This window comes from Onychostruthus taczanowskii, unplaced genomic scaffold, assembly GCF_017590055.1.
Source record: "Onychostruthus taczanowskii isolate IOZ18803 unplaced genomic scaffold, ASM1759005v1 scaffold148, whole genome shotgun sequence".
In the NCBI taxonomy this organism is placed as follows: domain Eukaryota; kingdom Metazoa; phylum Chordata; class Aves; order Passeriformes; family Passeridae; genus Onychostruthus; species Onychostruthus taczanowskii.
The window spans coordinates 495695-518729 of NW_024498663.1; the positions used below are offsets into that span (position 1 = coordinate 495695).

At 40.8% G+C, this 23035-nt stretch overlaps 1 protein-coding gene across 1 annotated transcript in view; it reads right to left on the reverse strand.

Annotated features, from left to right (window-relative positions):
• Window positions 1-303: 303 nt before the first annotated feature.
• Window positions 304-23035, reverse strand: part of TRIM36 (tripartite motif containing 36) — a 31962-nt gene continuing 9230 nt past the window's right edge. Inside the window, exons 2-10 of the mRNA XM_041398427.1 lie at window positions 22221-22455; window positions 14284-14609; window positions 10968-11114; window positions 9851-9946; window positions 8700-8953; window positions 7973-8097; window positions 6903-7196; window positions 6329-6626; window positions 304-2239 (exon numbers count right to left, since the gene is read on the reverse strand). Coding sequence (XP_041254361.1) covers window positions 1885-2239; window positions 6329-6626; window positions 6903-7196; window positions 7973-8097; window positions 8700-8953; window positions 9851-9946; window positions 10968-11114; window positions 14284-14609; window positions 22221-22455 — 2130 coding nt within the window. The 3' untranslated portion in view covers window positions 304-1884. The remainder of the gene's footprint in view (window positions 2240-6328; window positions 6627-6902; window positions 7197-7972; window positions 8098-8699; window positions 8954-9850; window positions 9947-10967; window positions 11115-14283; window positions 14610-22220; window positions 22456-23035) is intronic.

Sequence of the window (23035 nt, forward strand, 5' to 3'; positions counted from 1 at the left end):
TAAGGCTTTTGATAAGATTCCCCACAACATTCTTACCTCTAAACTTGAAAGAAGGGTTTAAGCAGATGGACTGTTCAGTGAATAAGGAATTGGCTGGATAGCTATACCCAAAGAACCACAGTCAACAGCTTAATGTCCAAGCAGAAACCAGTAATGAGCAGTATCCCTCAAGGGTCTGTCCTGGCACCAGTGTTGATGCGGATCTCATGAAGTTCACCAAGTACAGGGTAATGCACCTGGATCCAGGAAATCTCCACTATCCATACAGACTGGGGGATGGAGAGCAGCTCTGCAGAGAAGGACTTGGGCATCCTGATGAATGAAAAACTGACCATGAACCAGCAATGTGTGTTTGCACACACTGCCTTCAGCTCTGAGACCTCCAGTACAGAGTCCAGAGGAGAGGCACAAAAATTGTCAGAGGGCTGTTAATACCTCTCCTGTAAAGACGCTGTAAGAGATGGAGTTTTTCAGCATAGAGAATGCTCCAGAAAGACCTTATTATGGCCTTTTAATATATAAAAAGAATTTTTTAAAAAGATGGAGGAAGTCTTTTTACCAAGGCCTTGAGAGACAGGACAAGGGGCAATGGTTTTAAACTAAAAGATGATAGATTTATGTTGGACATAAGGAAGAGATTTCTAACAGTGAGGGTTATGGAGACATTGGAGGTTTCCCAGAGAAGCGGTGGATGTCCCATCCCTGAAAGAGTCCAAGGTCAGGTTGAATGCAGTTTTGAGCAACCTGGTTAGCAGAAGATGTCCCTGCTCATGGCAAGGGGGGTTGGAACTAGATGGGCTTTAAAAGTCTCTTCCAACTCAAGCTGTTCCCGTGGTTCTATGATTCTGCAAATGTGATACAGTTTTTAACATTAGAGGAACTGAAATTTGAAGGGAGACATCCTTTAAGGCAGAAATTAGGTCTCAAAACTTAACCAGTGCATTTTTAACATTCTTACTAAGAAAAATCCAAGCTGCTACTAGATAAAAAAAATTAAATCAGAAATTTCTTTAATACTTGCTTTTATAGGTTAATTTTTTAAATTCACATATAATTACTCATGTCAGCAACTCACTTGCTTTTGCCTAAATACCAGGTACCATTATTCACACATGCAAACATTTCCTATTTTTGACTCCAAATTCTGACATTTAAGGTACAATTGCACTTTATTTTAGATAGCTTAGAGTAAAAGCCTGGAAAAATAAAGAAACTTGCCATTATGCCACCAACTATATGACACTGAGTGTCAGAACTTGAGTTTTAACTTACAATCACATTAAGGGTATACAACATGCAATCAGATTCAAGTTTACCTTCATCATTCCAAGTATAAGTTAAACATTCAACACCATTTCTAATTTTTTACTCTTCCATATTATATTTTTTATATGCTATTCTGTGCTGAAAGGCCCAACTGGTGCTCAGGGTTTAACTGGAAAGCATTTAACCCTGCAGAGGCATTTAGGCAGATTTCTTAAAAGGAGAATGGCAATCACACACTGTCAGCTTTGACTTCATTAAATACAAAACTGACTATGTAAGGATGTAAGTTAAATAAAAGGCAGATTTCTACCCCGAAGAGTAAGTTTTGGTTACTAGTCCTGAAAAGTAAATTTTGGTTGCTAGTCAGATTTCTTCCCTGCTTCCCCCAGGAAAAGAAATCTGTGGAGAACAGCATTGCACAGATCACAAGAAAGGCAGGAGAATTCCTGTGCTGCAGGAAGTGCCTGGACCTTTTATTTTAAAAAATCACAGGCCAGAGGCTTGTGAGCAACACGTAGGTAGAATATAATTTATCAGGACTAAAAGCTAAGGTAGAATTCTTCTGCTTTCATCTTCTGTCTCAGAACAGCAACAGGAAGAGAGGAAGAGATTGCTGCACTAGATGTCATCGTGGTACTCCCTGTCCTTGGCTGTGACAGCTTCCTCAAGGTGCACTGCTGCACTGCCCATTAAAGCAAACGCTGGATACATCAAGCCAGAGCAATCCACCTCACATTCGTACAGGCACTTCATACGGCCTGCATCGTAAAACCCTACCATGCCTCTGTCACAGTCCAGGCAAATGCCCAAGCACGACGGCAGGGGAAGGATTCTGCTGGCTGGATCCTTAGGAGCAGCAGGTGTGTCAGGGATAAAGAACTTCTTCATGCCTAAAGTGACCAGTGTGCAAGGCTGCGATGAGTCAAAGAAGGCGTCTTCACTCCCACTGTCATGACCGCTGTCTTGCTCATATCTGGAACACAAAAAACCCAACGTGCTTTTCTCAAATGCGGAAGTGGGATCAGTGATGTGAACAGGAGAAGAACATTTCTGTAAGACAGGCAACACCACATGATCACCGAAAAAGCTTGGGTGGTAAAAAAATCATAGACTCATAGAATATTCTGAATTAGAAGGAAACCACAAAAAACATTGTATTCCACGTCCTGGTCCAGCACAGGACAACCCCAAGAGTTACACAGTGTGCCTGAGAGCATTGTCCAAATGCCTCTTAAGCACTGGCAGGCTTGGTGCTGGGACCACTTCCCTGGGGAGCCTGCTCTAGAGTCCAGCCACCCTCTGGGTGAAAAACCTTTTTCTAATACACAGCCTAAGCCTCTCATGACAGTTTTATGTCGTTCCCTTGGGTCCTATCAATGGTCACCTAAGGGATGAGATCAGTGTCTGCCTCTCTGCTGCCCTCAATCTTCTCTTCCCCAGATTGTGCAATCCAAGTGACTTCAGTTGCTCCTTAAAAGGCTTTCCCTCCAGACCCTTCACCATCCTTGTTACCCTCCTTTGGACACTCTCTAACAGCTCAATGTCTTTTTTGTGTTGTGTCACCAGAACTGCCCCAGCACTGGAGGTGAGGCTGCCCCAGTGCAGAGCAGAGCAGGACAATCCCCTCCCTTGCCCGGCTCTCATGCTGGGCCTGATGCCCCCCCGGGCACGGGGCCCTCCTGGCTGCCAGGGCACTGCTGGCTCCTGTTCAACTGGCCATTCACCAGGATCCCCAGGATACCTTCTAGAGCACTGCTTTCCAGCCTCTCCTTTCCCAGTCTGTCTGTACATCCAGGGTTGCTCCATCCCAGGTGCAGAACCCAGCACTTTCCCTCATTGAATTTCATGCAGTTGGTGCCTGCCCAATCCTCTCATTTGTCAAGGTCTCTCTGCAGGGCCTTCCTGCCTTTGAGGGAGTCAACTGCTGCTCCCAGTTCTGTGTCATCTGTGACCTTACTTAGTAACCCTTCCAGTCCTGTGTCCAAGCCATTTCTGAAGCTGTTGAAGAGCACAGGGCTGAGCATGGAGCCCTGTGGAACACTCCAGTGAGAGGTGACCAGTCTGGTGTCACCCCATTCACTGCAACCCTTTGTGCCTGACCCCTGACCCAGCTGATCACCCATCACATGATGTGTTCATCCAGATGTGTGCTGGAGAGTTTGTCCAGAAGGATCCTGGGAGACACAGCATCAAAAGCTTTACTGAAATCAAAAGATTACACCAACTGGCTTCCCTTGGTCAGCTCAGTGGGTTACATGTGTCATGAAAGAAAAGTAAGTTTTTCAAGCAGGACTTTCTCCTGATGGCTGCACTGTCCTTCAGGTGTTGTTCAGTAATTCCCAGAATAATCTTCTCCGTAAATTTACCAGTCACTGAAGTGAGACCGACAGGCCTGTAGTTACCAAGATCATCTTTCCTGCCAGTGTTGAAAACTGGGACATTTGCCAGTTTCCAGTTGACTAGCACCTCCAAAGACCATTGAAACATCAGAGAGGTCTCACAATAACATCAGCCAGCTCAGTACCCTAGGATGAATCCCATCAAGCCCCACAGACTTATGGGGATTCGGGTGGAACACCAAATTCTGAACAAATTTGGGATTGGCTGGGAGTTTATCATTCTCACAGTCATGGTCCTTGAAGTCTGGGACCCCCAAAGGCCACCATTGGTGTTGAAAACTGAGGTCAATAAAGCATTAAACATCCCTGTCTTGTCTCTGTCCCTTTTAGTGAGGTGACCATCCTCCTCCTGTAACAGGCCAATGGTATTTCTGACTCCCTTTTGCTATTAATGTATTTTTTTAAAAACTCTTCTTATTGTTCCCTACAGTTCTGGCCAGCTTCAACTCCAGTTGGGCTTTGACCACATGAATTTTCTCCCTCAAATGTCAAGCAGCATCTCTTTATTTTTCCCACGTTGCCCAACTTTGCTGCTATTGGCCGTACCCTTTTTTTTTTTTTTTTGCCTTAGCTCTAGAAGTTCTCTGCTCACCCATGCCAGCCTTCTGTCTTGCCTGCTTGACTTATGACATTTTGGAATTGCCTGCTCCTGTGCACTTAGGAGGTGGTCCTTAAAAAGTGATGGACCTTAGCACCTTCAATAGTGGTCTCCCAGGGGACTTTCCTGATTAGTACCCTCAGCAGCCTGAAGTTTGTTCTCCTCATGACCAGAGTTGAAGTTTTGCTGGCACTTCTGTTCCTGACAACAGAGATTTTAAATTTAGTTGCTTCATGGTTGCTGTGGCCAAGATGGCTGCTCATCTCCACTTGGCTCACAAGATCCTCTCTGTTGACAAGGAAAAAATCAAGGAGAGCACCTTTCTCAGCTGGCTCCCTTAATACCCATACCAAGAAGTTATCATCCAGGTGTTTTAGAACTCCTCTGGACCTGTTTGTATCACCTATGTGGTGCTCTCAGTTAACATGTGCCAAGCTGAAGTGCCCTACAAAGACAAGGGTGGTTGATGTAGAGATATTCCTTAGCTCCTTAAGGAATAATTCATCAATCCTCATATTGGCTGTGTAGCCTGTAGTAGATTCCCACAATGACATCCACTTTGTTTGTCCCTTAATCCTTACCCGGAGGTTCTGAACTGCAGCATTGCCAGCTGCAGGCTCCATACATTCCAGACACTATGTTACAGACAGTGCCACCCCCACACTCATCTGTCCCCCTGTCCCTCTGAAGAGCCTGTAACTAAAAGGGCATTCCATTCACAGCAGTCATCCCACCAGGCTTTGCTTACTCCAGTGATACATACCTTAGCCAGGAAAGAAGAGGCATTTAGTAGGTGGGATTTCATTTGCGTTACTTCAAACAATTTATAACAGCTGAACTCCAATAAGGACAAGACCACAGAAGGCTTTACTAAGGAGTGGATGTATCTAAATGTGCTTATGCTAGGCAATCATTAGTGAACCTACAGGTACAGTAAATTAGTTAACTTGAGAAGTAACTTAGCAAATATGACCAATCCTTACAGACAAGAACATGTCCTGTGAGTTTTCTATGATGGTGCTATGTTACAGTATCTGTAAAATTCACAAAACAAAAGGTAGTGTTTTAGTGGTTTAAGTCTGGGGGCTTTTTTTAAAGTACTCTGTCTGAAGACTTCCCTGAACAGCTTCCCAGATGGTTACTGGAGAGTCTGCAGACATATTTGGTTAGTCTACATGCTTTTCTCTCCACCTCTGTCCTCAGATAAAGACACATGGGGAAGCACACATTCTTCAGTAGAGACATTCCCTACTTTGGATTTCAGTTTTGGGATGCTTGTGGGGGCAGTTGTTTCTGTGTCAGCTAAAATTTTACAGATATCTATGTGGAGAAGGAAAAAGAAATCAGGAAATTTAGATCGAATTTCTCACTTTGCAAATGCCTCCATCTGGCTTTAAGCAGCTCAAGATTGTGCTGACATATTTTCTTGTGTTATACAGGAAGAAGCCAAACATTCATTAAATTTCTGAATAAGAGTCCCCAGGAGATAGCCTCCCTGCCTGCAGTTCCCACACACATCCAGGCTTGCTACTACTGTAATTGTGAGATGGAAATCTTTTTATTGGTTTGTCCACTGTACTTTGCCTTGTGCTCAGTAGCACTCCAATACAGTATGCAAGCATGTAGCCTGGGGTAAGCCAGTGACTCGGAATCCACTGTGACACAGCTACTCCAAAAACATACAAATATGTACAGTGAACACTGTTCCTCTGAAAGGCTGCCAGACCTTGTATGCCAAGGGAATTAAGGCAGAGCCTTACCACTGATAATCAAGCATTGCTTCAATCTTAAAACTTACACTTATTTTTAACCTTCTTGCTTTAACTGACATTCCCTGACATATACAGGAACCTGACTTCTTTCCCAAAAAGAAAGAAAATGGGACTCTGGATAATCAGGGCATCTTTCTGCTTATAATGGGACAACCTGCTTACACCATATCCTTCAAACTTTTCACTGGTTAGGTTCACCTTGTGTACTGAGAACAGACTTGCTCTTCATTTACCTTTTCAAAAAACCATCCCCTCATGTGAAACATGCATTAAAGCAAGAGTATGCAATTTACCTTGGACTGATAACATCAGGGGTATTGTGGAACAATTTCTGTATCTTGTTGCTAGGAACAACTCCTACTTTCACCAGGTATGAATAGGCTTCCACGTTAAAAGCCCAGAAGTGCTTCCCTTTGGCAATCCCAGTGTCGCCAATGATGTAATCCAGGGTTGTGAAGCATCCAACCTGCAAGCGCTCAGATCCCAGAAGCAGAGGAAATCCAGCCTGACTTTCCACAGAGGTTCGTCTTGGGTTCAGCTGGAGGTGATCATTGTTGTACCCACATTTGTCATCGAAAAGAAAACTGAAAACTGAAAAGCAGCATCCCAAAAAAAAAAATCTGCTTAGTTACGTATTTGGCCTTCTGTGCTTATAAACTACATTTTAAGTCATACAGGCATTAGAATTTGCCACTTTTAAAGGCTACCAAGGAATGTCATGCAAGCTAACAGTCTCTGTATGTTACTGACTTAATCTGTAACAGTGCTTCTAAACATTTATGAAACTGATAACAGTAGGAGACATCTGGGAGCTACTGGAAACTACTTTCAGCTCTTAACACGGACGGACATAAGAAAACCCCATACCTGGAGCTGGAGGAGTACGCATAATCACTTCTCTGCTCCAAGGGCTACAGATGGACCCTTTGTAACCTCGAACTCTAAAGGCATAGCTACTGTCATCATCAAGATCAGATAATACTTTGCTCTTGCCACAAACTTCAGTCTTCTGCCATGTCACACTCTCCTCTTCTTTATTAAGTTTATGATATTCAAGAACATAGATATCAGCTGAATCTGTCTTCCCAGGGAATTCCCAGCTGATCAGAGCTTTGTTGTACATCCTGCTCTGCTCTTCATTGATTTCTGGTATTTCTAGACCTGAAACACATGAGAAAAAAAGCTCTGAAATTTAGATACATGTTGTTTTGGAGTTAACCGTACAACCAGTCCTGGGTAACCCAAACTGTTATTGTATTCCAACTCTGTCTGTGCCCCTGTGAGATTTCAGCCACTTTATAACTAGGGACTGTAAAAGTTATTTTTGGCCCATTGCTATTTTGGTTTTTTAGTAAACTGTTATTTTTTTTCACTTCTATCTACTCATATTTGTTTTTCCTTATTGGTGGAAAGGGATTGGTTAAAACTGTATTGGGAGGAAACTCATTTTAAAGCATCCACCTCTTAAAACTGTCTTAAACCAAGAGATAACCCCTTTGTTGAGCTATAGCACTGTTAAAGGGGGGAATCTGACTCTCTCAGTTAAAAGGAGTAGATGAGGATGGTTCTGTGTTCATACACTTAAATAAATCCCCTATTTTCTGTTTTTCCTTTGAGCCTTTTATTTTCTGGCAGCTTTAAAAACTATTACTTTCTGTCATACAAAAAAAAAGCTTTTAGAAAGACTGAGTGTGATGTAAATACAATATTTTGGAAGCCAGTGCAAACTGGTACTAAAGGAAATGTCTTTTTAGCTTCTTTATGAAAGCTGAAGCTAACACTGCTGCCAGGTAATGCCTTCTGAATCGTGCAGACAGAAGGAACAATGCAAGTCACAACACTGAGCTCTGCAACTGCAGCCCTGTTCAGTTCTGTCTTTCTCCAGAGAAGCCCTTACAGCTAAAACTTGAGAAAGACCTAATGCTCTCAGAATTTACCATTGGAATGGAAGGACAAGTCACCAAGGATGTCTTCTTGCTTGGCAGTGTCCACCACAAAGTCTTCAAAAGTAGTTTCAGCTGCTGGCCTAAAGCTCTTCAGAGACTCAGTAGCTTTTTGGATTCTGAAAACACAAAAGTGGGATAACACAACAAAAAAAAAAAGGCAATTCAAGTGGGCCATTTGTTAAAGTAAAAATGCTAGGTTTTGCTTTAAAAAAAATTCTGCTTTCATGTACTTACTGATGTCTCCCAGAAATTTTCTCTAGAATCTCTAGAAAGGTTCTCAAAGGCCAAATTTAAAGGCCTTTTGTACATCAGTGTAAAGATAATGAACAGGCAGTCATTCATTTGGCAAATCATTTAAACAATTTGGAGCATTATGTTCAAAAAACAAAACTGATGTAGGGTGCTAGTAAAAAACAGCAAGATCAAAGAGCCTAAAGCCAGAAGAAACCTGTTAGATTAACTTGCAAATACCTGATAAAATCTCTGAGACCAGGAATTTGTCAGGGAGCTAAACAGACTACCCTCCCACTGCAGTCCCACTGAACACGGCTAGGCATTGTGGCAGGACAAGAGCACTCCTCTCCTGAGTGTTGTTTCCTAGGGCACACTCTAATGCAGGAATTCCAGCTGAACATGAACAGGACCATCTCCCAAGAATAAAACTGCACAGACATCCTGGAACAGTACTTGCACCTCAAACAGAAGATATTTAAGATACCTGACATGAAGCTGTTTTGCTATTTGAACAAAACAGGAGGGATCCGTTTCTTTAAGCACTTCTTGAGCATATCCTACAAGGCCATTATTTTCCAGGAGCCCTTGGTATTCTTCCACTTGTGTTTGCAATTTTTCCAACCTTATATTCTTAGAAGTTTCAATTGCCCTAAGAGCTGCAGATTTCTTCTCTTCCAGGACACAATATAATTTCTCAAAACTCTGAGATGCCTCTTGTTTAGCTCTTTCACTGTTGCACTAGGAGCAAACAAAAGACATTTCAGACAGATTCTACATCATTGTGACTCTTACTTAAGAAACATACTTAAGGTTGTTCAAGACATCACAGTAATCTAGTCATCCATTTGACAGGTAAGACTAATAAACTTTGTTATGCTATTCAGCACTGAAAATGAGATCAGCACACCACCCAAGCTAGTCAGCATTTGATGTCTTTAACAGGAATGAAAAGCAGGAAAGTATTCCTCTGATCACACCTTGAGTTATGCATTACATTTGTCTAGATAGCTCATGAAAAAGCACTGTAAAAACATGTTAGGCTCTGAAGTCTTCATGCCCAAGAGCTAGATGCTCTTCCACCTTTCCCAACCACCCTGACCTGAGGGTCCAGCCCAGCTTCTCGTGTATGCCCTCCGAACCATAGTGTCACCTCTAAATACTGCCCTGGATAAAAGAAACTGCAAAACACAGATGCAGTCTGTAATCAAGTATTTGTCTTGAAGTACTAGGAGCTTCTTTAATTTCTGCCTTTGCGTTTTTCAGCTTGTATGTGACTCTTCTGCAGGGAGGTTTTGTCCTTAATTCTGACTTTCTCAAGGTAAACAGACAGTGTAAATAGTGCACCATCACTAACACACAAATACCCTGTGTTTAATCCACTTTGGTTAAGGTATCAAGGAATCTTTATTGTATTTAAATTTACAGTAGCACAAAAAAAAAAAAAAAAAAAAAAAAAAAGCAGCACTTCCCATACTGGCAGGACTAGGTCTTACCATGTGTGATTTAGTCTCCCACAAACTGTTCAAAAATTGTTTTACTACTTAACTGAAAAACTCAATTTCACTGAAAACAGTTTTGAATCCTTCCTATGTCTGTACAAAGGCCAACCCCAGACAATCTTCAAGCCACTCTTACCTCTGTTTCTTTCAGCAGCAGATCCAGCTGAGTGATGCGAGCTTTCACCTGGGTCTCCTTACTGATGAGGTACTCGATATCTTTTGAAAGCTTCTCCTGTTGAAGTTAAACAGCAAGAATAGGGCATCTCACACAAAGTGACAACCAGAACAGACAGGTCATCCTGTTTTGTCCTCAGTTTATCTAGCCACAAGGACAACAGCATGACACCAGTTGTGAGCAGCAGTCCTGTGGAGAATTGTTTGGTGACCTGCAGTGATTGCAAAGCAACTGTGAGTGAGACTGCTGGCACAGGCTCTTAAGGATCAGAGGTAACAGTGTCAGCTGGCTCCCAATCACCCAGGAATCACCCTCTCTTAGACTGGGAAAAAGAGGCTTCAAGACATGAAAACTTACAGAAAGGAGCTGCTGGTTATTAACTCATTTGTAGTAAGAGTTGCTAGAAAAATTAATAGTTCAAATCACAGATTTGTCCCTGTGCTTCCTAAGCTGCAAGAGTTAGGAGTTGTACAGGAAAAACCTTGCAAACTGGTGAGGAGGCCAAATAGCACAAGGCAGACTAATCTGCCCTTTTTTTTTTTCCCTTTTTTTTTCTCCTGAGAGCAAGAGAGGAAGAAAAGGAAGAAGAGGAAGTAGGTACTGTTTTCAAATTGCAAGTCTTTACTGCTGTGCTTTGCTTAGGAAATTAACAGCTATGCCGCTTCAGAAACATACAAAGATATCAACAGATATTTCAGATGCAAATTTCTCAGATGGGCTTGTCAAGTGTCCTCTACCACAAGCTACCTGAACACTGATATTAAAAAAAATTGCTTGTAAAGTTGATTAACTACTTAAACCTTCTGTGTTGTCTGTATTGCTGTACAATTAGCTGAAATAAGATGACAGCACTTTTCTGGGGTTATGTTTCAAGCATCATAGCAAACAGTTTAGTTTCTAAAACATGCCCTATATCACATAAATATATACATTAACAAATGTTGCACAATGACAGGGCTCAAAACTAGTTCAGGGTCTCCTAAACACACAGCCTGGCTTCTATCCAGTGGGAGTTTGCCCTCACATTGGAAGTACTCTTTCCCTTCTTAAGGCCAGGTCCAATGATATTTTCCTTTACCTTAAGGGTTTTGTAGGCAGTGCTCATGGTTGTTACTCTATGGTTTGCATGACCTCCACCCAGTTTGCAAAGATGACAAACAGGTCTTCTGCAGATTTCACAGTACATGTTTACTCTCTCCATTTCATGTTCTGGACACATCAAAATCTGTGTGGGGGGAAAAAAAAAGAGCAGAGACAATACAGGTGTACTTCCAAAAACGGAGGTTCTCAACAAGAAATCAAAACACCAAATGAACCCAAAGCAACATGTGACTTCATCAGTGAATTTTTTACAGTCAGTTTATCTTCTACCTTTTATATTTGTCAATGCTATTGAAAGCCAGCAGATGAATACACACAGTTTCACAAGGTTTACAGTAAGTAAGCCTCTAGCAGTGTCTGTGTAGCCTCCATACAGCAACCAGTCTTTTGCTAAACCCTGCCCATGTTGTTTGCAATGCCTCCAGCACCCTACACTCCAGCTCAGAGCTGTAAACGCAACATATGACACACCCAGCCTGTCAAACTTAACCATGCTCATGCCAGCATCTCTTGCAACAGCTGTGAACAGTTTCTTAAAGCAAGAGCTGACATAACATTGTAGCAATTTAAGTCCAAGCTGGATTTTGATAAACCACATAGCCATTGCTCTTGGAGCTACGAAGGGCAGCCACCACCCACAACTACAGTAATTTCAAAGACAAAAGACTCCAATGTTTCAATCTTTCTGTCTGACTCCAGTTACAAGCTGTTCACACCGGCTGCTAATTCCAGGATTATCTCAAACAGTATTGCAAGAAAGCTTGTGTTGGCTAAAAACCACCTTTCAAAAACAAAACTTGTTGAAATAAATGCTCAGAGTTAAAAAAGAGCTGCTCAAGTTCAAACTCAGGCAACAGATTAAACCATATAAAGCATGTGTGTGTGCGCGTGTGTGTATGTGTGAGTGTTTTAAAAAAAAAAAAATGCTTGCTTTGCCTCATTCTAGAGCACTGAAAGACAACGTTTGGGTCATCTATTCCATAGAAGTTACCACAGAGGAGCTTTTGAGGAAGCTTTTCAGTTTCAATATGCCCCCACTCAAGAAAGGTCAGAAAAGAGCATAAAAATAGAAAATTGTGAGTGGCACAAATATGGACACAATAAGCTAAAACCTGAAACCAGCCCTCAAGTCTCAAATGTTATCTTATGGTATGGTGAAAAGCCCAAAGGCATACCAGTCTCACCATCACCCTAAGACTATCATTAAACCAAATATGCAGTTAGTGATCCCATTTGGATTGACTACTAGATTTGGAAGGAAATAAAAAAGGGAAAAAAGGAAGCTGCCAAGAAAATCAGCTGTGCAGGCAAACATCTCCAAAAGCTACAGTCATTCTGTTAGTCTGTGGAAGCAATTTTTCCAGCAGTGTGTAGTCACACCTCACAGAAAATCCTTATTCTTATTCATCTCCTCATATAAGCAAGAACTACAGCCTGCAAGCAAGAGACAGCAGAGGTCAGCAGACTGCCTTGTCTTCTCTCAAAACTCAAGAACAATCAGCCCAGTATGTGCTTCTCCCATCCCCACCACACACGCTGGAAAGTGCTCTCCAGCCTGGTTGTAAATTAAAGTGATGACTGAGAACATTGTTTAGGAAATTAACAAATACTTCATGCTTTCAGCTCAGGTCTTAAAAATGCAGTGCAACGAGAAATGCACTTTTCTTTCTTTGCATTAAGCTCAAACAGTCCTCAGAAAAGTTTCTATAAGAGCACAGTAAAGATCAGCTTACCACAGTGGGGAAGTTTTTCAAAACAAGTATATGTAACTAAAGTTAACTACACTATGCTTTTCTCCTTTTTTCTCCTCTCCCTGTCTTCACATATAATTAGAAATGCTAAATCCCACATGTGCACACATACTCAATACATCAGTGTCAGAATAATCTAAACCACTTCACCCCGTTTTGCTCTGCTTCAAGAGAATTCAGCTACCGACTTTTAATCCTTGAATTCAGTCCGCATGTAGTGTAACACCACAGGGCACTTTTGGGAGCGCACAGGAATCACAAGATGCCTTTGGTATTTTCCAGTAACAATGTTGCAGCTGTGAGGGTTTAGATGCCACAGGAGAGAAGCTTTTAAAGAGCTGTATAACCATTTTAAAGGAAGAGCTAGAAGATAGGTGAAAGTTTGCATACTTTCTCATTTATCCAATAGAGGGACATTTCACACAATGTGTGTGCAAGCACATTTAAAAGCATATGAAGCACGTGCTCACTTTTAACTGGAATTATCTTTTAGACTCAAGGAAAACACCACCAAGTGGACTTTTGGACATTCAGTATCTCCCAGCCTCCTAACTTTAGAGGCTCAAATTTTTCCAGTGTCAGAAGGAAAGTACACCAGCAGTCAAGAGCTTCTTACACATTGCACATTAATCAAATTTACTTAATTTAATCATAATTAATCAGGACTCCTTGACCATCAGCATTTCTGGCACCTGTGGGACGTCCTGCAAGGAGGCACAGGCACACCGCATGTGTTGGGACGTTAAGGCCCTTGTTGTGGTCCCTGGTTAGCAAGACAGCATCTGTGACATGTAACATCTGTGATCTAATAAATTCAATAAGGCACTGCCACGTACTGCACCATGCTCAGCATGAGGCACAAAGGTAGTGGTATTTTGTTATCACTGTTTTGCCTGAATGCAGTAACAGCAGTTATGGTCTCCATAACTCCACCTTTTGCTCTTGTTAGATGCAAGGAAGGAGAGAAAGAAGATGCTTGGTGATGGATCAAATTCAAGCACAAAGCATCCAAAGGGGATGTACCTAAAGGGGGCCTGGAAGAGGCCAGGTGTGTTGAGGTCTTTAAGTTTACCACACACAGGCATCCTCCCTAGGCAGTCCATTCTAGATGCTCAAAAGCAAGGTGCCAATAACACTAAGCATATGGATTCAATCCCTATATGAATCATTCACTTAAAAGCTGACTTGATGATCCTTGTGGGTCCCTTCCAACTTAGAATATTCTGTTATTTGTGATCATTAAGCCTAAAAAAAGAAAATAAATTTAAAAAAAAAAAAGACAAGGAAAGAAAGACTCAAATCACAAGTAACACAATCCATTCCACAAAGTAAAACGCCTTATTTTTACAGGACCCTTCAAGTATGTTCTCAATGTCCCCTTCAATGACAGCAAAGACCACCAAGCTTGTGGTTCACTCAATAAATAACAGCAATTGTCAATAAAGCAATCATGGTCCTGAAAAGCAACTATCATTACACAGATATGTCCGCAGCTACATGAGAATGCTGCAACCTGAATTCTGTAAGGTACAGTATACTTACCTTGGGTCTGAAGTTGGTGGTTGGTCCTACGTATTCATGCTGGGCTTTCACAGTTCCCCAAGGATGGTGAATTTTGAAACATTCATTGCAATAGCTTGCACTGCAGTCCATGCAACTCTTTGTGGACTCCTGAGGTGGAGGTTTGCAGAAATCACACATAATAGCAATGGCTGCCCTGGCTGCCTGTCTGTATCTTTCCACAATGGTTTCCAAAGTGAAGTTGCGAAATAAGCCATTGATGCCACGCTCCCCGAGATCAATATCCCGCTGGCAACTCGGACAAGGAAACAGAGTCGATCTAGGAGTCAGTGAATTGCGTTTTCTGCCTGTGTAGACACCAAAACCCAATTCAGGATGAGCATAAACCAAACTGGTTTAGATTTTAAAAGAAGCACAGGAATTTACGAACCAATTCCAGACTGTAGCACATCATCCAAACCAGTACAACACCAATTCATATGCAGTCTGCCAAGCCAAAGAGAATAAAATTGCCCTGACAAGGTAGTGTAATGTCTGACTCCAAAGAACACTACAACCTACTACTTGAAAACTTAATTTTATGTTAAGATAAATTTAGCTCTTCCATTTACTTATCTAGTTTTGGATGCACTCAAGCTGTAACCTTTTGAAACAGTAAACACAAAACTTTGTGGAAGCCAAGTGGTTTTAGACTAACTGGTTACCTGTACAGAGAGCAACAGTTTCCTAATGTATTGAAGTGAAAGATGCTTACTCCCAGAGCAACAGAAATACATAGCTAACCTTGAGCTCCCTGAAATTTGCTTTGGCCAAGTTCAAACTTACTTTACTCATCCCAAGAGATATCACAAAAAAAACCCAGGAAAGCGCGGGAACAGTGTGATATCTTGTGGATGTGACAGTCTGGTCAGAGAGCAAGAAAACTAGGTAAGTTTTCCCAGAATTGGCATGTGAGACTTTAGGGAGTTGAAGATAAATGATAGCTTGTTATTATAAACAACCTGCAGCTGTTGCTTTCCTACTCTCTGTTTCCTTGTTTTTCTCAGACTGTTTATAGGAAGGGCATTTTGTTAATTAGCCAGTCAGGTGAAATGTATTGATTAATTGACCAATCAGGTCTAGCTGTATTGGAACAATGTATAAAAAGGAGAATCCGAAGTAAAGCTGCTATGCTGTGTAAACCAGCCTTTAGGTGAGTCTGTGGCATTTCTTACTCAACAGCGACATCACCAAATAATTTAGTCAAAAAATGCTGAGGCTCACTTGGCCCCTCCTGAAAGGCCTCAATAAAGGAGGGCTGCTAAATAAGCCCTGCACACCAAAGGGGAATCTGAGGTAATTATATCTTCAGGTAACTCTACCCTGAACTGAGGAACCACAGATCTCAACAGGGATGTTAAACAGCATAAATCTACCTCTGTTAATTTCTAAAGGGGGAGCTGCAGAGATGCTGCACTCCTACCAAACAGCTACACACAAATTTCCCGTTCTCTCCAAAGTAAAAATCACAGGCTCAAGAAAAGCCACTAACTTAAGAAGCCTTTTGAGTCTGTAAGGAGATGGCTCACACAGATTCAGAGGTTATTCACAAGGTAATACTCCTGAGGTTATCAAACCAGGTGTGCATCCTGTCTCACTCATGAGCCCACAGGCTGCAACTACCACAAAGAATCCTTTATGTATTACAAAAACAGGCTAAGCCAGTCTTTAGGCTTAACTTATATTCTCTCAGCTTTCCCTTACAAAGAAACAAAAAAAAAAACCATATTCTGTAGTGCCGATGTGTTTCTTTAATATCTCTTTGAGAGCACTGCATATTGAAATTAGGACTAACTGTCCTGATTTCATCTGGGTTAGAGATCATTTTCTTAGTAGCTGGTACAGTGCTGTGGTTTGGATTCAGTATTAGGTTATTGCACACTGATATTTTGGCTGTTGCTAAGTAGTCCTTACCCTAAATCCAGGAGTTTCCAGTTTTCCATGCTTCACCAGAGAGCAGGAGCATGAAAACCCGGGAGGGAGAACAGCCAGGACACCTGAGCCAAACAGCCAAAGGGATATTCCAAACTATAACATGTCCTGGACATGACCTAAACTAGGGGCAGTCAGGTGTGACAGGGTGGGCACTGGGTGAACAATTTCATTGTGCATCACTTGTTTCTCTTGGATTTTATTCTTCTCTCTCTCTTGTATTACTATTTTTTTATTTTTGTTACCCCTGCAATTTATACTCCAGTATTTAACTCTATTCCAGCTGAAACCAAACACTAACAAATTTGTAAATGGAGATATGACTTAAAGCGGAATTCTTGGTGTTGAAATTGGCTCTTCTTCAGAAAGGGAAATTTGTTCTTCTCTGTATTTAATCAGTATTTTCCCATCAAAATTGCTAATGCTTTATTTCTTTCTGAAGGGTCCTGTGATGTTACGCAAAACACACTTGCCTTGGGCTGCTCTCCTGCTGCTCCTTTACCTAACAATCTAAAACCTCCATTCCTATCATGTCCTTTCCAGCCTCTTCAAATAAAACACCAAACCAACACTCCTGTGAAGAATCAGTTCCTTTAAATATCTTTGAAATTTAACCCGTGGCAGTAATGCGTGACTGTCAGCTAAGAAGTCACAACCAGAGCATGGATAAGTGTGCATGCACTGACAGTCTCCCACCCAGCTTGGTCCCATGCTTTTCTGTAAGTTCTGAGCAGAACAACTAGGCTGCATTTACAGAACAGGATGGGTGACACAAGGCACAGGTATGCAACTCTCTATCTAAGGGAGCAGAGATTGTTGTCCAATTTCACGGGTTTTTTTCATATTTACTTGAATTAATTACTGCACATCCTGCAGTACCTATAACTTGGCATACACAGCAACACACACATGCAAGGCACAGCAACAACAGTGAAACACAAACTTGTAATTTCAGTGTATGTTCCAAGCTAGCACTGCACAAAGGAACACAGAGAAATCTTCTACACAGACTTCCACAATGTCCTAGACAAAAAGATGACTTCACATGCAGTGCCATGCAGACAACAGCTACAAAAAGTGATCTAGATTACACACATTTGCTGAAACTAAGAAAATAATCATACAACGCAGCACATATTGGGACTGCCTACAAGTAGTATGCTAGAGCAGAGAGCGAACAATGACAAAGCAAGATAACAAGGAAAAAAAAAACATGGTGCAGTGGTCAAGTTTAAAAATACAATCTGAAATTCTTATCCATCCCAATGGAGGCCTTTCATTCTGCCTGTGGTGGACTGAAATGAGACTGTCATCATGAGCCATGCTCTGCAAAGACTGGTGACATTCTCTACAGAAAGCAATCCAGTATCAAGGAACTCCTGCACACCTTCAGATGTCTCATCCCTTTTCATTAACAGCACTCTGAGAATCTAGGTTGGAGTTTTTTTCCTGGTTTAAATCCTGGTTTTTTCCTGTTTTTGGAAATTTATTTGCTAAGCTGCTTGGCGTGTTCTGCCACTTCAATACTCAAAAATAAGGAGATACATCCTCTTTTTGCCTCGTGACTGTTAAAATACCAACACTCTAGTTTGCTTTCTGCTTAAAGCATTTCTACACTCATATTTTAAGAAGAAAGCACTGATGAAGTAACGAATTACACTGGACACTGTCTTTCCTATCTGTATTGTGTCCAATTTGCTGAAACTAAATTCTGGTTATATTAAAAAAAATCCAAAAAGCACACCAAAAAAAAAAAAAAAAAAAAAAAGCCTTAGATTTTGTAGACATATTTAGATGTGCAGCTCAGAGAAACTTAGCTCCTACCCACATTCTCTTTTACACTTTGCCAATTCAGTTTACAACAAGCAAGTATGTATTTTGTGAAATATTAGAAATCATCACACAAAATTTTCCACTGTGATTTGTAAACTGATTGCTCCACTTGCAATAAGTTGCTCAATCAGTTACAAAAAAATATCACAACATACACTCAGACTCACAAATATTACCATACAGATTGCAAAGACTCAAGTCAAAAAGCAATTTTAAGTATGTCCTTTAAGGATCCTTTAATGTTTAAACATCATCTTCCCAAGGAGAGATACCAATACTTAAAATGTTGAAAAGTCCAAGCTGCAGTGAATGGTTTGCAAAGGGATAAGACATCTTAAAGTTGTGTTTTTCATGTAAACAGTATTACCAGAATTCTATGGTTGTGGAGGACATGGACATTAAATGTGTGAAAGTCTAATAAAAAAGATTTAAAAGTCAACTGGATTCTCTTGCAAGGTTAGGGTTTTTTTTTCAAATAGAAATGTATATTGCCACCCTATAACTCAGTTAATGTTTTTGGATGGGCTTTTAGGGGGAAGGAAAAAAGGAAGGGAAAAAAGGGGATAGGGATAACAAGGGGAAGGGATAAAGAGGGGAGAGAGAAAGAGGGAGGGAAAGGGGAAAGTGGAGAGGGGAGGGGCCGCCTAAGAGAAGCCAGCAGAGCTAAAATGTTACTTTCAGATACTTCAGTCTTTCACAAATCAAAAGAGCTTTCTGCACAAAGAGCAGACATGGACAGCCTTCCAAGAGATGTGATGGTTTTGCACAGTATCTCTGTTTAATGACACTTTCAGCCTTCAGCTGGGGCAATTTAAACTTCCTCTTCTGATCAGCTGCTTTGTCCTCCACTGAGTGTGAAATTCAGATTTGTGTTTAGCTCAGTTCACATCTTTCTTGAAGGACACCATATTCTATGGATTACTCATGTGTCTGCCAGTACTGTGGCAATAAGGAATTTGGGGACTTTTTCTCCCATTTTTGACCGGCAATTACATTTAAAAAAATGTAATCAGTATTAAATGAGTCCACACAGTGACTGAGCTGCTCAGACAAAGCTCAATTTTGGAAATAAGATATAATTAAAAGACTGACTATCCTTCAATCTGATTGTGTCATTAGACACACCAAATATTACAAGTCTAAGTGTAAAATGTTTCATTTTCCTCACATATTCATGTGCTGTGATAAACTGTGAGATTCAGAACTACCTACTCATATAAACATCGTACAAATTTCAAGCTGTTATTCATTAAATTAAGCAGGCTTAAATACAATAATGAACCAATATTACATTCCATGTAGCAATGATGGCCAAACACGACCTGTAAATGTAAGGAAGATCAATCCAATAATCACACTTCATTACCAGTAAGACAGCAGTTTCATTGAAACTTGAGCATGTCAACTCCTGAAAATCAAAAAGCAGAGGGCAGAGAAGGTGGTGTGGTGATTGCTGGGGTTCTGTGTGCATTTTTGTACCCGCCAATGTATATTCAGTCATATACACACAAGGAAAAAAATATAATCCAATCCTTAACTGAATTCCAGTCCAGTTGACCTTTAAATCAGTCTTGCACAGAATGAAAAGCTGTCCTTACAGAACTTCTTTGCTGTATCTTTGCTCACTGCAAACGAATTTTTGTGGACTTGACCACTGACAAAAAGCTATATGCTAATTGACAATATTTAACTCGAGATCTAAATGCTAGACTATCTCTAGCCAACACAAGAAGTGAAGCATTTCTACCTCTGCACCCAAAAGACCTCCTCTGTGAGGCTGCGAACAATGAACAGAGAGCTGTTTAGACATCAAAAAATGAGGTATACCATTGGTTTACAATGGTTCAAATGAAAAGCACCAACTCTTTTCTCTCCTGTGGCTGTTTAACTCCTGCAGGGTTGAAAGGCAAGAATGTTTAATTTCCTAGCATATCAAACAACAGTAAGATTTAAGCAGAACAGGAAAAGGGAGAAAGAAGGCATTGGTGGGGGGGGAAGGGAGTGGCACAGGGAGAGATATTTCAAACATTTGAACAAGTGTCAACATAACCGCATTACACACTTTAATTGCACCAACACTGTAATTACAGTAACATTAGAGATAACTGAAAAGCAATAAGAAAGAGCCTTCATTTTCATGTTATATACAGCAAGACTTTGTTAATTAAAAATTATTTTAAATACAATACAAACAAATGAGTATTTTTAAACCAACACACTGGTTTTTTAAGCAGCACATACACTCCATTTCAATGAGTTCTGTAGCTTTTACATTAAGATAAATTGTACTTCTAAATGCAAGCTCTGTGTGCACAGCAAATACAGAATATGACCAAATACAGACCAGCTCCTTCTGGCATACCAAGAATTCAAATGCCAACCCATTTAAAACAGATTATATTCCTTATGGAGACATCAGGGATTCTTTAAGTTGGGGGTGGAGGGGAACCTATAGTGGGAAGAAGGTGTCATATGCATTTTGAAATATGACACTTAAGGTCTTGACACTGACATACCCTGCACAAGCCTCACAGAAGTTCCAGTGGATTTTTCTTATGCATGTGAGACCCCACTTTGGATGTTTTCCTTACATTATCTCTCTTATGGAGGTGTTTTCTTGCAAATTCCCCTACAGATCACAAAGCCAATTTAGCAAGGCAATGCACAGTGTGAGTACTTCAGATACAAGACAACAAGTATGCAAATGTAAATTGCAAGATGGCAACCATTGCTGGTACCAAACTGGTCTGAGAGCAAATCTCACACTCGATATAGCAATGAAGCTATAATGCCTGTAACATTAGAAGCAAAGACAGTATAATCTGAATTTAAACATCTATTCTTTAATGCTTCAATTTCCATATGCTTTTCATTCTGCAAATTGGAACTGTCTGAGATGATAATTTTCCTGTGATGTACATCTGCCCAACGCTCGTTGAGGTAAGAGGGGGCAAGCTCATTATTTCCAAATCTCAACCTTCTCTTGCTACTCATCAAATAGGTCTTTAGGAAAGCAATCAGCTCTCTGTTAGCAGGTCAGATGAGGAAATATACTCCCAACAGTTGGCTGAGATGGTGGCAGACTACAGTGAATTTAAAGATTTACAACTCCTGCAACAACTTGTGTACATGTATCTCAGGACAGGGTGGTGGTGGGAGGAGAAGTACCAAGAACTAGTGGCTTTTTGCTTAACAAACTGATTTGAAAGAGTACTGGTACTAGCAATTCAGTACTAAACAGTACTAAAAAGTTGTTTAAAAGAAGCTGGTGAAATCGCACATTTGATATGCAAAAACTGGGAAGGATGAACTTTAGTGACACGAAATTCAAGATAAAGCTTTAGAATTTGTCTTGTTGGTAACTCTTCCTGAGCACAAAGGAGTGTGGTTTTAAAGTGGATAATTATGTCAGAAAAAAAGCCTGAAAGCCAAGATCAGATACCTTTCAAGAAGTAAAGCATGCACAAAGCACTTTCAGTGTATCTGTAGGAGAGCAGACCAATTCATCCCTGGATTACAAAGACTGCAAGAATCTTTCTAGCAATACCACAAAGAGCATGGGGAGTCCTAAAGCTAAGCACTCCTTAAATCTTCAAGCAGACCACAACGAAGGAGGCTGTTAGGGCTGTCTGCTTCCAGTCATCTGCCCTTTAAATCTGCAACTGTGCAATAATCATAACCAATATGATAACCAATGGAAAATTATTTACTGTATGCATAATGAAGTGGGCAGGACAAAACTAGCTTGCAAAGTCTACACAGGCTCAGAAGGAAATCAGAACTAATGCGCTGGGGCGGGCTGAAACCAGAGCACTGGATGGCAATGAAAATGCCAAAATCTACATCTCCATGTTGCTGAACATGATGCTACTACATCACCATGTAACTGAAATACAGAAATAATCAAACACAATGGTTATAAAGATTTATAGAATGCCACAAAGCCAATCTATTATAGATGGAACAGAGTGCATTGTTCTTAAAAATATTCCCATTGTTCTTGACACAAAATTAACAAGAGTAGCACTATCCCTAAGTTATCCCTATAACCGCATCAGGAGTACCAGGAAGATGTTTCACCAATGTAGACACTATTCAGCTCAAGCCAATCTAATAATAAAATTAGGAAAACATGCACAATTTCTGATACATACCTGATCTATTAATCCTGTCAATTCTGTCCATGCTAGAAGCAGAGATTCTAATTCGAGGGCTACTCTGATTAGAGGATTCAGAGCCTCCATCAGCAAAGGAGTCTTCAAATGCAAAAAGTATTTCTTTCACACATTTGTGACAGACATTGTGCTGGCAGGGAAGGATCAGTGGATGGGTAAACAATTCCTTGCATGCTGGGCAGATAAGCTCTCTTTCAATACCCTTGATGGCAACCTTCATGACAGAAAGAGGGAGAAACAAGTGTAAGCGCAGGAAAACAGGAACCACCAAGATTTATGGCTCTTACTGCGCTATGAATATTCAGCTCTGCAGAATAAATGCACACAATTTTATCTGGTTTGAGGCACTTCTTTGGCTAAAACAAATATCAATTAACATTTATGAAAGTACTGACAGCATTCATTTCAACTGAAGTGAACATTGCCACTAGGCAAACTCAGTTCATCTTTAGGTCATGTCTGCATTGCAGGGGAGGAAAGGAGGGGAGTAGTCTTAATTCCACTCAAGGACCTAGTGAAATGCAACCGAACGCAACCATACTTGTTAACAATAGGAGTCCATATGTTTAGCTTGCTCGCTGGCTTACAAAGAGGGAGAAGGGGAAAAAAAAGAGAAATTAAGTGTCAGACTGGTCAAACAACAGGCTTTCCTGACGTGTAATTCACGTTTGAGGGCTGAAACTGTCTTGACTTCATTAGGGCAGTAGTTCCGAGTCAGGAACATCATTTATTTATTTATTTATTTATATGCTTATTTACGTCTTTTATCTGTCGCACAAAGAGCCGCCTGTGGA